This window comes from Danio rerio, chromosome 18 (assembly GCF_052040795.2).
Source record: "Danio rerio strain M-AB ecotype USA chromosome 18, GRCz13ab, whole genome shotgun sequence".
Classification (NCBI taxonomy): Eukaryota; Metazoa; Chordata; class Actinopteri; order Cypriniformes; family Danionidae; genus Danio; species Danio rerio.
Genome location: NC_141038.1, coordinates 7,835,387 through 7,850,000, shown reverse-complemented (window position 1 = coordinate 7,850,000; position 14,614 = coordinate 7,835,387). Strand labels below are relative to the sequence as shown.

General features: G+C 37.4%; 1 protein-coding gene across 50 annotated transcripts in view; it reads right to left on the bottom strand.

Moving 5' to 3' along the window:
* Window positions 1-14,614, bottom strand: part of c2cd5 (C2 calcium dependent domain containing 5) — a 64,202-nt gene that overhangs the window by 30,885 nt on the left and 18,703 nt on the right. For 39 of the 50 annotated variants that reach the window (NM_001351711.1, XM_087291700.1, XM_087291703.1 and 36 more), the window contains 1 exon segment: window positions 12,597-12,705. In NM_001351711.1, the coding sequence (NP_001338640.1) occupies window positions 12,597-12,705 (109 nt within the window). 50 annotated transcript variants of the gene reach the window in all.

Genomic DNA, 14,614 nt, shown 5'->3' with positions numbered 1-14,614 from the left:
CTTTAAATGTCACTTTAAGCTAAATACTAGCATCTATAAAAACATCTTATAAAATATTATGTACTGTCATCATGGCAAAGATAAAAGAAATCAGTTATTAGAAATGAGTTACTAAAACTATTATGTTTAGAAATGTGTTGAATAAATCTTCCGTTAAACAGAAATTGGGGGGAAAATATACAGTGGGCTAATAATTCTTCAGACTTCAACTGTATACAATATATACATAATAAAATAATACTGTCCAAAATGTGTATATTTTAGACACTGACAACTCAAAATTGTCCTCAGAGAAGGAGCACACCATGCATTAACACAAACAAGGCTAGTTTCTGAGTTTTTCTATTGCTCAGACTGGCACACATGCACACACAGGTGCTCACGTTCCTCAAGAGCAAGGGGTTTTTCACAAGAGCAAACCCCCCTGCCTGTTGATCACACACACACACTAGGAGAGGGCCGAGGGGAATGAGGAAGACGATGATGATGGTGAAGAGGACAGTGGTGTGATATGCCATTCTCCTCACTGATAGCTTTAATCCCTGCTAGTGCAGTCATGCTTCCCAATGGAGGACAAACTCCATCCTATCCTGGACAAAACGGCCAACAGCAGGAGGGAGTTTGACGTTAAGAAGAAAAGTGGATAGCGGGGGAAAAAAAAACTCAGGATCAGAAGCAGAAGTAAATAGAAAAGATAAGAAGCAGAAGTGCAATAAAATAAAATAAAGATGTCCTTATGCTCACTGTAACCATTTCAAAAATAATATTCAAATCAGTCAAGGTCTGACCAGTGACTACTAACAATAAAACACACAAAATTCTAAATAACTAAATAAACGAGTTGCTTTTCTGAATACATTTTTCTCCATAAACTTTTCAATACATATACAGGGGTTGGACAATCAAACAGAAATGCCTGGCTTTAGACTACAATCATTCTTTAGTATGGTGTAGGGCCTCCTTTTGCGGCTAATACAGCATCAATTAGTCTAGGAAATGACAGATACAAGTTCTGCACAGTGGTAAGAGGGATTTTGAGCCAATCTTCTTGCAGAATAGTGGCCAGATCACTACGTGAGGCTGGAGGAGGAAAACATTTCCTGACTCGCTCCTCCAAAATACGCCAAAGTGTCTTAAAAATTTTTAAATCTGGTGAATGTGCAGGCCATGGGAGATTTTCAATTTCGCTTTTATGTTCTTCAAAACACTCTGTCACCAGTCTTGCTGTGTGTATTAGTGTATTATCATCCTAATGCATGGCACCACCTTCAAAATGCAATGTTTTAGCCCAGTGGTTCTCAAACTGTGGTACGTGTACCACTAGTGGTACGTGCGCTTCCTTTTAGTGGTAAGCGGAGGAATCAAATATGTTATGTGTACATGCTGCATATATTTAAAATGATTTGTATATGAATATGACAACGTATAGCCTATATTTATGAGGTCCAGGCAACATTTCCAGGTGTTGATGAATATGTTAATACTCTACATTTAAGTACAGCAGTTTTATTTTTACTTTTAAAGAACAGTAACCTACCATTTTTACTTTTAAAATCACAATTTAATTTAAATTTGATGTTTTATTTTTATTTAAATTTATTTTTTACATTTAAGCACAGTACAGTCTTAACGTTCAGACTATATAATGTTTAAAGTGGCTGAAAATAATAAATATTCTAAATAACTGTTATTAATCTGCCACGTTTTTGAACTGTGCAGAGCTGTAGCTGCTTAATTTGGTCTACTACGCTATGTATTGCAATACTGCTCATTATGGTGGTACTTGGAGAGACAATTTTCTTCTGAGCTGATACTTGATAAAAAAAAGTTTGAGAACCACTGTTTTAGCCATTGGGCGCACATAGTCCTCCGGAAAGCTTCAGTAGTCCTTGACATGCACATCTACCACAAGCACTGGGCCTAGAAAATGCCCTGATATTGCAGCCCAAACCTTCACTGATCCACTTCCATGCTTTACTCTGGGCATGCAGCAGTCTGGGTGTTATACTTCTTTGGGGCTTCTCTGCACCGTAACTCTCCCGGACGTGGGAAAGACAGCAAAGGTGCACTCATCAGAGAACAATAAATATTTCACATTGTCCACAGCCCAAGATTTTCGCTGCTGGCCCAACTTAAGCCGACGTTTAGCATTGGCACGAGTGACCAAAGCTGCCAGTCCATGTATTTTAACCATGTGGAGGTTCCTCAGAACAGTTGATGGAAACAGGAGATTTGAGATGCACGTTGAATTCTGCAGTGAGTTGGGCAGCTGTGGTTTCATGTTTTTTAGGAAACAATCTAGGTTAGCACCCAGACATTCCTTTCAGATGGCTACCTCTTGCATTCACAGTTACTCTTGTTGGATGTGGTTTGTCCTTCTTGGTGATATGCTGACATTACCCTGGTCACATCACAAAGACTTGCTGTCTTGGTCACAGATGCACAGCAACAATTTGTCCTCTTCTAAACTCTGATATGTCACACATAATGTTGTGTGCATTCCAATACTTTAAGCAAAACTGTGCTATTACTCTGCTAATTGTACTGGTGGAATGTGTAATCTACTAAGATTGGCTACCAGGTTGGTCAACCGTAGCCACAAAACCTCCAACACTAAATTGGCCAGCGTTTTAGTTTAGTTATTGTTCAACCCCTGTACCTTTAGGTCAAAAACGGTATTGGCCAAGTTAAATTAATTATATATTTTTAACAATTTATACACATCTATACATTATTTTAAAATTATAATGCATATTTAACTACACAAAAATACATTACCTCTATTTGTGAATGTTTTTTTTGTGTACAGTGCTTATTTTAGCAAGAACAGACTATATTTTGTATATCTATCGTTAAGGTTATTGCACACCGGGAGAATTTTACTGAGCGCAACATAGAAATCAGCCTCATGCAGCCTCATGCTTTTTCCTTGTGTTTTTATTGTGTATGCTTTTCCACTTTTGCTTAACCACCTACAGCACACAAAAGTACAAGGGAAACAGTTACAAGCCATTAAAAGAAAATTAAGTAATATGAAACTCAATTTCTACTCTTGGCAAACCGTTTTGTGCTCGAGTGCCACCAAGTGTTTTTCTGTAACTTCAGAAGCTCAAGGAACATAAACAAAAATGCCAATCTCATCAGTTTAATGCATTTTTATAAACATGACACTTTCATTTTAATCATGAGCCAGAGACAGGCGCAAACAGAAATCATCCCCGTGTGCATGTGCCTTTACTCACATTATTTCTTACAGATTCTTCATTACATTAACTACAATAGTGTTAAGCTTTTTGAAACTTCCAGTCACACAAAAACATCAAAAGATGTGCAAAAGGAGGACAAAAAATATATAGTGAAAAAGCAATCCTTCTTTAAATAGTGTTTTAATCTCCTTCTGAGATATATAACCCCAGAAAATAAGTCCAAATCAACATCATCTTAGCAAATGTGGGATCAGCTTTCAAAAACATAATCCATAACACATGAATCCTTTTAAAAGGGAAGCAACAATGACCACAGAGGCAGCAGCATCGCCAAGAGCAAATAGGTCATGAGACTCCTCATGACTGGAAGAGGAGCATTGCCTAAATCCACTTCTCTGGATTTGTAGATCAAGTGGTCATGTGATCAGGGAGCAGAGGACGCTGGGTAAGGGGTCAGGTGAAGTGCAGTCAGAGCAGATCAAGAAATGACCAGCCAGAGCAGAAACAGCCACGCATCCAGCTTAAGCATGCAATAGCTGCCTGACACACACACACACTCATACATATACACGCTCATACAGAAGCACAGCGCATGGCAGCTCATGCAACACACACTACTGAAAAAAAGTTTAGGATTTTAGGTGCTAGCCTGTGTTTATTTGAGATTGTCTGTGTAAAGCATCAATATAATCACCATAAATCGGAAAAATCTACGTTCCATGTGATTAATATGCACTAAATGTAAAATGTCAAATTAAAGGAAAAGTTCACCATGATAGATCAAATTTTGACTTTCTTATATACAAAAATAATAATAGTAATAATAATATTTCATACTGCTCTTTTATTGTTATATTTCAGCATCATGCACATCAGCAATCGTCACATAGCAGAATCTACAATATTGAGTTTCCCACACATAAACTTAACTTGGGAGGGCCGCCCAGGTACATTAATGGCCACCCAAGTTTAAATTAGTGACATGTTTTTTTACTATTATTATCATCCGTTTACAATTTTTTTTTTTGTATCCACCTAATATAAAAAAAACATCCACGAGCGATTAAGTAGTGGAAAATCTACTTTCCTTTACTCGTTTTGCTCATTCTGTGGGCCAGTCCCAATTCTACCCCTTAGCCCTTCCCCTTACCCCTACCTGTCAATTTGCACGTGCACGCAAAGGGCTAGGGGTGTCCTAATTCTCTTTAGCTTGAAGGCGTAAGGCTAAGGGGATGCCCTTTCAAACTAAGATTTTTCAGGACCACACTCGAAACCAGGGGGTAAGAAAATTTCCCAGAATACACCAGCCACAGCGCCAGCATTGCTGAACCCGGAAGTAAGGAGATCCACAAATTAGTATTTTTTGCTATTATTACAAATTTTTACGACAAACAAACACATTTTAATATATTCATAACCCTATTCATGTTTTACCATCATGCTTAAAAAAAAAAAAAAAAAACGCTAAGTTTCGCGATCTATAATCCCCAATCATAACTCTGGTACAGCAGTTCCACAACATTCTGACACTCAAACACCCTGTCGGTAATGTCTAACGTTAGTGGCTGGGATCTACCTTTTTACAGTGTCTGCTATAATGTTAATGTATTTTTTTTTTTTTTTTTTTTTTGGTGTGTTTACATTGATAAATATGGCCACTTTGTAAATACACAGTACAGTTACAATGTTATTGCCACATTAGATCGTTATGATAACATAATATATGCCTTCAATGATTTCCTGAAGATAAATACCAAAAAATAACACAACTGGAATCACTACAGCAGTCGCAATCGTCTAATCTCATATAAAGCAAGAGATCGTGATGACATATGATGACGTGTGCAGGTGCTGTAGTGCGGTCCCAATTTTTGGGGGTATATTTTAAAGCCCTTCCCCTTGGCCCTCACAACCGGGAAAGGGGTATAAAAACAGAATTGGGATTGGGCCTGTGTGCGCACTGCAACACACAGACTTTGCAGACAAAGAGACGCGCACCTCTTTGCGTCCGGCCAGGGTATCTAAATATACTAAAATGTCCGGAATTTGGTTTTGCTTTCCTTTTCTAAGCTGTCGTTAATTTTATCTGCACAGCCGCAAGAGAAACATTAAATGATTAATTCTTGAATCTAAACGAGAGGACGAAATTACATCTAAATTGGCTGCAGAATGTTTGAACACCATTAGAAATGGCTTATCAACTCATTTGTCTTATTTAAATAATCTACACATTTTAATCTTGTAATTATTACAATTTTTAGAAATATTAGCCCCTTTCACACAGTGATACCAGTAAATATATGGAAAACTTCTGTTCACACAGGCGAGGACGTTACGGAATTTTACCGGAAAAGAGCATTCACACATCCATTCCAAAATACCGGTAAATTCTGACATCATTAACCAGAAATGAGCTTTAAACGGCTGCTCTTGTGTTTGTAAACATTTGACTACATCACAAACTCTGTTCGTGGATCAGTATTGTGAACAACTTGGATGAAAACATATAGAGAAACACTTTCGCATGTCGAGATGTACATGATATGTGTGTGTGCTGGCGCTCACTGGCTGTTTCACACGCAAAGCTTGAAGGTAAACAAACAACGGCTTATCATACGCGTCTTATTGATAATTATTTACACGGTTGCCATTAAGATGAACATATAAACGTTATCTGACTAATTTCTAGCAGCTACATATGTCTGGAAAAATATTCAAAGGCTTTTATCTCTTATAAACTGCGCGGACGTGAATGCGTCTGACTGTTCTGATTGCCTAAAGCAGACGTTTCACGTCAGCACGTTCTTGACGTGCACGCGCTCTTTCCGGCAATCTTCCTTCTGCATTCACACAGCGCAGCATTCCGGCAAATTACCAGTAATGTTACAACTTCTCTTTCCGGAAAATAGATAGAACGAATTTACCGGTATTTTCAAAAAAGGGCCTGTTCACACATACAACCTTTCCGGAAAATTGTCGAAAAGGAACGGTCTGAATGTGTGAAAGGGGCTATTGTCTGCTTTTATTTCTTTTTTTTTTCTGTCATTTATTTCTCATTTGCTGTAGATTTTATCAATTTGATTAAAATGTTACATATTTCTTACATTTAAATTGCTTAAGCAAAACTATAGAAAATGTCATGCCATTAAAGCAACCTGAACTTGAATGAGTGATAGAGAGAAGCAGATTTGACCTGTCAGTGGGTGCACATGCCTCCATTTACCATAAATAAGAAATAGTGGATTTTTTTTTAATCGTTTCAACAGTCACTTTTTTTTACTTTAAGCCATTGTAAAGAAACAGTTTAAACAGATACTAATCAAAAATCTTGTTATATTTTTGACGTCAATTTCAAGCAGAGGGAGGAGGATGGCCCGTGGACCGGCAGTTTGAGACCCCTGCTTTAAACCAAATTAAATCACATTCAGGGTTCAACGCTAATGATTTTTTATACGGGTCCGATTGCTTGAGATTTTTATTTGCCCTGTCAAAATTTTCACTAGCCCCACCAAAAAAACTAAAAAGTTAATAGCTATTTCTTAGCCACATATTTTAAATAGTGGCAAAATTATGCCTGTGAATCTAGAATTTAAACATTTTAAATATGTTAATAAATGTATAATGAGCAAAATTCAAGATTTTATACAAATAAAAGAGCAGTATGAAAAATGTGCTGGTATTTTAATGCAATTCTAAATAACTTTTTATAAAAATGGCTTGCCAAACTGACAACTGTTTTTTTTGTTCTTTTTTTTAGTTTCTTAATTTTGTACCCATGCAATGGTCTGCTTCTAAGCCTTTAGAAACGTTTTCTTTTAGCCTCATTGTTTAATTTTGCCACCATGTTGCCATCTTTTCACTGTACTGGTTGTTACCAGCTTACAAACAAAAAAAAAAAAAAAAAAAAAAAAAAACCTTCTCATCGTTACTGGCCGATAGGGGCCAGTAACAATCCTGTCTACTGTCCCGAGTGTCTTTCACGCTGGCCCCGGGCCACTGGGCAGTCCTTATTGTTGAGCCCTGACATTAACAATCACGACAACTGAATGGTTTGAATATAAGATTTATTGAATCACTCATTAAGAGAGACATTTATAGTAGTAGTAACATTATTTCATTTATTCATAAAAGATTTAAACCTACAGACACCAGTCTACAATCTAATTCTGTAATAATATGATTAATTCTCATCATTGGGATCATTTTGAGTCAATATCACATACTATCCCTTAAACTGTGGTTTAAATCTTCCTCAGAAGTAAGAAAATCATAAAGTAAATGATCAAATAATTCAATTATCTGGTGAACTGTCCCTTTAAGCATCACTGTTTCATTTTCTAATGGAGATTAATCAAAATGCACTACATAAAAATGACTATTTATTAACAATTAACAGTGTATCAGGTGAGCTGCCAAGGGCTGCGTATAAGTGTATGCATGTGTAAAAAGCAGGACTGTGGGTAGGGTAGTACCTGCAGTGAAACTATTCCAGTCTAGCAGTTTGTATGACCTGGTGTTACCCAAGGCTGAGCCAAATCGCCACATTAGTAGATCGGTTAAAGGAGCGGAGAGAAAGAGAAAGAGAGAAAGAGAGTAGAAAAGAAAAAGAAAACCAAACACCAAACTACAAACGAGAACACAACACTGGACAACACCACTCCACAGGAACTGCAAAGTCAGACAAGAGTTATCAGAGAGGATGACCACAAGAGCGAGAGCAAGAGAGAAGAGATGGACAGAGAGGGAAAAATACAGAGGTCTGGGAGAGAGAGAGAGAGAATGAAGGGGAGGGGGAAAAAGAAGTGAATTGAGAGAGAGAAAGAGATAGAGAAAAAGCATGCAGCAGCACTGTCAGTGGCTCTAAACCAGCACATCTACAATAAAGAAACTACATGAGCGGCTCCTTCAACCAAACCATGCTTTAATTAACGCATTCACACGCACACTAGTAAAACCTTCACAGCTCATTTACTGTATGTGTTGTGCAATGACTGTGTGTGTTTGCAGTTATCTAAAGTTACAATTAAGAAAAGAGCAGAGAGCCTGTGTGATCTAGTTTAGAGATTAATTAAAGTTTTCTCCTTTTAATTATGCTCTAAACACTATACTATACTAAACAACAGCCTCTGTGTGTGAGGGCATCAAGTCAGCATGTAAAATAGTAATGGGTAATGGCACAGCTTGGTTAGTTTAAAGTTTGAATGCATGCGAGTTGCAAATAAATAAATAAAAATACAAACAAATCAAAGATCTATGAAATGAGGGGAAATTGCTAAAGGTTTTGAGTTATGGGGTCTTCTTGAGGATGATGAACACATGTTGGGATGAGCAGGAAACAAGAATTAGAAGTATGACATAAAAAGTATTACAAAAGTGATATAAAAAGACTGAGTTCATGCAGGAGGGATGTGAAAACATTTTGGAATGCTTCATAAAAGTTGAGATTCGGTCATCATATGTATTCACTCACTGGCCACTTTATTAGGTACACCTGTCTAACTGCTCGTTAACGCAAATTTCTCATCAGCCAATGCAGGCTGGTCGGAATATTTCAGAAACTGCTTATCTACTGGTATTTTCACACACAACCATCTCTGGAGTTTACAGAGACTGGTCCGAAAAAGAGAAAAAAGGGAACAAAAATAACCACTCGTTACAACCGAGGTATGCAGAAGAGCATCTCTGAACACACAACACGTCCAACCTTGAGGCAGATGGGCTACAGCAGCAGAAGACCACACCGGGTGCCACTCCTGTTATCTAAGAACAGGAAACTAAGGCTACAATTCTCACAGGCTCACCAAAATTGGACAATAGAAGATTGGAAAAACATTGCCTGGTTTGATGATTCTTGATTTCTGCACGACATTCAGATAATAGGGTCAGAATTTGGCATCAATACCATGAAAGCATGGATCCATCCTGCCTTGTATCAACGGTTCAGGCTGGTGGTGGTGGTGTAATGGTGTGAGGGATATTTTCTTGGCACACTTTGAGCCCGTTAGTACCAATTGAGCATCGTGTCATGCCACAGCCTACCTGAGTATTGTTGCTGACCATGTCCATCCCTTTATGACCAGTGTACTCATCTTCTGATGGTTACTTTCAGCAGGATAACGCAACATGTCATAAAGAGCGAATCATCTCAGGCTGGTGTCTTGAACATGACAAGGAGTTCACTGTACTCAAATGGCCTCCACAGTCGCCAGACTCAATCCAATAGAGCACCTTTGGGATGTGGTGGAATGGGAGATTTGCATCATGGATGAGAAGTCAGCAAATCTGCAGCAACTGCGTGATGCTATCATGTCGATATGGACCAAAATCTCTGAGGAACATTTTTAGTAGCTTGTTGAATCTATGCCACGAGGGATTAAGGCAGTTCTGAAAGGAAAAGCGGGTCTAACCTTGTACTAGTAGGATGTACCTAATAAAGTGGTCGGTGAGAGTATATTTTTTATTATTATTATTTTTCATCAACTCAAAAAAAAAAAAAAAAAAAAAAAAGAGAGTTACTGTTGCCTTCTATTGACTCAAATCTGCCTTATAATTTTTTTTGGCATAAACGAGGTATTTTTACCAACAACAAAAAATACATGAAATCATGTTGTTCAAGAAATCAAATTAGGTCTGAAGTTTCATAAACAATATATTGTTGATGGCTTCAGTTCCAATCTCCTAACCCTACTACTTTTTTTCTGTTAAACTCCAGCAGATCAACTTGACTGTATATATACACATGTCTTAATGCATTCAATTTTGCCATGTGATTTGCTGATTAGATATTTGCATTACAATTAGTTGGTATTTTGGAAATATATTAACCATCAAGTGTATAATACAATTACACAATTGAATAGTTTTAATTAAAAGTGCCATAGAATAAAATCTGGATTTAGCTAGGCATTGGTAAGCGTTCAGTACATGAAAATGCATGCCATGAGGCACAAACCCCACGGTTTCCTCATTCTCATGTAAAAACCAGAGTGTGTAAAATCCCAGTGAAAAACAGGCCAATCAGATCAAAACACAGATTGTGACTAGCCACATGGGATCATTAATATGCATGCCCAGGGCTTGACTGGCCAAAACATTTCCTAATGAGATTATAACAATCATTGTTCCTTGTTTTTAAGTTCATCTAATCTTGTATTGCACATATGTATGTAGGACTCTTATTTTGAAAAACGACAGGCTTTAAGAGTAAGCAGGCAGCCATGCATGATCTCGTCTGTTTATAACTCGCCAGAATGCAAAATGTGGGATACAGTATAATAAATTAATTCAGCACCCCCTCAAAGAGGCACAAGGGGTCTGTTTAAATGATCTTTTGTTAGATTAACGTGTATATTGCGAAATGTGCAGCATATGTTTGTAATGAGTCAATAGACATTTGCCAGAGCATGCTACCTTTCATTTACATATTGAAATTAAAAATTATTTACACAAAATAAGTCATAGCGCTTCACTTTTTTCCACATTTTTTTATGTTACAGCCTTATTCAAAAATGGGTTAAATTCATTTATTTCCTCAAAACTCTACACACAATACCCCATAATAACAATGTGAAAAAAAGATTTTTTGAAATTGTTGCAAATTTGTTAAAAACAAAAAAACCTGAAAAATCACATGTACATCAGTATTCACAGCCTTTGCTCAATGCTGTGTTGATGCACCTTTAGCAGCAATAACAGCCTTAAGTCTTTTTGAATATGATGCCACAAGCGTGGCACACCTGTCTTTGGGAATTTACCCCATTCCTCTTTGCAGTACCTCTCAAGCTCTATCAGGTTGGCTGGGAAGCGACAGTGTACAGCCATTTTCAGACCTCTCCAGAGATGTTCAATAGGATTTAGCTCTGGGCTCTGGTTGGGCCACTAAAGGACATTCACCAAGTTGTTGTGAAGCCACTCATTGATATTTTGGCGGTGTGCTTTGGGTTATTGTCCTGCTGGAAGGTGAACCGTCGCCCCAGTCTGAGGTCAAGAGCACTCTGAAGCAGGTTTTCATTCAGGATGTCTCTGTACATTGCTGCACTAATCTTTCCCTCTATCCTGACTAGTCTTCCAGTTCCTGCTGCTGAAAAACATCCCCATAGCCTGATGCTGCCACCACTATGCTTCACTGTAGGGATGGTGTTAGCCTCATGATGAGCGGTGCCTGGTTTTCTCCAAACATAACACCTGGCATTCACTCCAAAGAGTTCAATTTTAGTCTCATCAGACCAGAGAATGCAGTTTCTTATGGTCTGAGAGTCCTTCAGATGCTTTTAGGCAAATTCCAGGTGGGGAGTGGCTTCCGTCTGGCCACTCTACCATACAGGCCTGATTGGTTTATCGCTGCACAGATGGTTGTCCTTCTGTAAGGTTCTCCTCTCTCCACAGAAAAATGCTGGAGCTCAGACAAAGTGACCATCAGGTTATTGTTCACCACCCTGGCTAAGGCCCTTCTCCCCTGATCACTCAGCTTAGCTGGCCGGCCAGGTCTAGGAAGATTCCTGGGGGTTCCAAACATCTTCCACTTATGGATGATGGAGGCTGCTGTGCTCATTGGAACTTTCAGAGCAGCAGAAAGGTTTTTGTAACCTTCCCCATCCCTGTCTTGGAGGCCTACAGGCAGTTTCTTTGTCTTCATGCTTGGTTTGTGCTTTGACATGCACTGTTAACCCTAGGACCTTATATAGACAGGTGTATACCTTTTCAAATCATGTCCAATCAACTGAATTTACCACAGGTGAACTCCAAGTAAGCTGCTGAAACATTTCAAGAATGATCAGTGGAAACAATGTACTTGAGCTCAAATTAGAGCTTCAAAGCCAAGGCTGTGAATACTAATGTACATGTGATTTTTTAGGTTTTTTATTTTTAATAAATTTGCAACAATTTCAAAACATACTTTTTCACATTGTCATTATGGGGTATTATGTGTAGGATTTTGAGGAAATAAATGAATTTAATCAACTTTGGAATAAGGCTATGACAAAAAAGTAAATGTGGAAAAAGTGAAGCGCTATGATTACTTTCCGGAGGCACAGTACATCTCTTTAATGCGATGCTAGACAAAAAAGGGTATATAAGCAGGTTTACAAAAAAATATGGTTTATAAATGCAAAGGAATATCTGAGGGACATAGATGCCTCAAAGAAAAACAATGAACATTATTAGTTCATAATATGTTGGAGATGAAAAAAACAAAGGTCAAGAGATGATGCATGCGATGAAGAACTGATACTGTAAACACAACATAAGCCTCAACATGCACACTTTCAATAATAGCATCATGAATAGACCTCAATAATAGCATCAGGTTTCATTGTTTGAAAGGATGTAAATGTGTTGTGTATGTGGTGTGTTTAGTTATTTGCACTGGTGTAATATGGGCCGCCTTACCTGGGTTGTGGATTCGATCCAGAAGCTTTACTGAGCGTGCGCTGACTACACCTCCAACGTGAAGGAGAAATCCAGAAGGGAAGGAAGTCAATGTGAAGAAAGGGTATTCCTGAAATACAATAAAAACAGTGATGGAGGTGTCATCCAGATAAGACAGTGGTGACCCAATGACATTATAACAAATGCCATCAATAACAGGTGAATTTCTGATTTAATTGCACAGAAATTGAAACCTGTGGCTCATGCCGTTAAACAGTCAATACTTTGCAATCGCAACTCAAGCCTCATGCACAGATTCAGACACTTTTTACTGCGTAACAACTCTGTAAAGTGCAATACATCAGGACTTTAAGTGGTTTATAATGAGTAGATGCTTATAAATGATTACATTTACTTTTCAAGTCCACGTGAACAGTGTTGGGCAATAAAGCGTTACTAGTAATGCGTTACTGTAATGGCATTACTTTTTAAATATATTAAATCCATTACAATATGATGCATTTGTCCGTTACTTGGTAAATTAATTAACTTTAGCTGCAGTCTAGCCCACATCTTACTTTACAGTGGCCACGCATTGTAGGATTGGTAGATGCCAACCAACCACTGTAAAGAAGATGTGTTGTGTACCAGACGCAAGACTGGACAAAAGCAAAATAAACTGGGTGCATGCGAGAGAGGCCAAGTGTGCATGCGAGAGAGAACGAATGCGTGCGGGGCAGGCCGATTGTGCACGCAAAAGACCAAATACGCGTGAGAGAGAGACCATTAACGTTACTATTATTAATTACTATTACTAATACTACCATGTTTATCCTTTCAAATAAATGAGCACACATTGGTTATCTGTATAACAAAATTGATTAGTTTAGTAGACACAGTGACACATTTATATTTCCGAACACGATATTTAAATGTATAGGGTTATATTGCTCAGAAAAATGCTGAGATTTATTTATTTATTTATTGTTAAACATTTTTATAGGTGTTATACAACAGCAGATTTTGCACTATGAATATACACAGCTTACTTTCCCCAAGTTGCTGATGTAGTTTTTGGTTAGTTTGAAAATTCCTCATCAATTTAATTTGAGCAGCTGTTATGTTTTTGTTTTGTTTAGAATGCATACAATTTATGGTTATCTATAATAGCAGTTTTTTGGTGCCAAGTTTCACCAAACTGATCCTTGATTATTCAGATTATATTCATTTATTTATTTTATGAAGGTTTTGTGTTTGTTGTAGAATGTCGCTAGTTTTCATACTCAAGCTGTAAAAGAACATGTTTGAGGGATAAATACAAACTTTTATGATGCTGAAGCAACTTTAGTTTTTGCTTTTTTGTTCTGGTTTGGTTTATTATATTGTGATATGTTTTTATTTTTATGTTTTATTTTTGTATTGCTGGTCTGAATTAAATAAATTAGTGTTTATAAATTGTAGATAAATAAATTAGGGCATTAATGGGAGCATTAAAAACATTCTTTGGAAAAGTAACTTACTTTTAACAGTAATGCATTACTTTTTGAATGAAATAACTGGTAACTGTAACTAGTTACTATTTTTCCATACTTAGCACAACACTGCACGTGAATTAGAAGTTGCTGAAACTTTTCAGTATGTTGATGTACTTCCAACTGAAACGGAATATTGGGTAGGGGGCGGAGCTTTTGCGCATTATTTCCTAAAGTGCAAACAATTGGGAAGAGCGGATGCAGCTGCTATGGAAATCGTTAGGTTGTTGTCAACTGAAGCTCCGCCACTCCAAAAGTATAAGCAAGTAGTCAGACTTTGAAAAATACCAAAACATTTTTTTTCTAGTGGATTAACTTGCATGCACTAATTATTTACCTCAAGAAAACAATGCAAGCTAGCAAAATAAACACTGTAAATTTCAATTTCAAGTGGACTTAAACTCATCAGTCTGGGTGACACTTTATTTTACTGTACAATTCTCACTATTAGCAAACCATTAACTAAGACTTTTATCTCAAACTTGCTGTTTATGAATAGTTATTAAG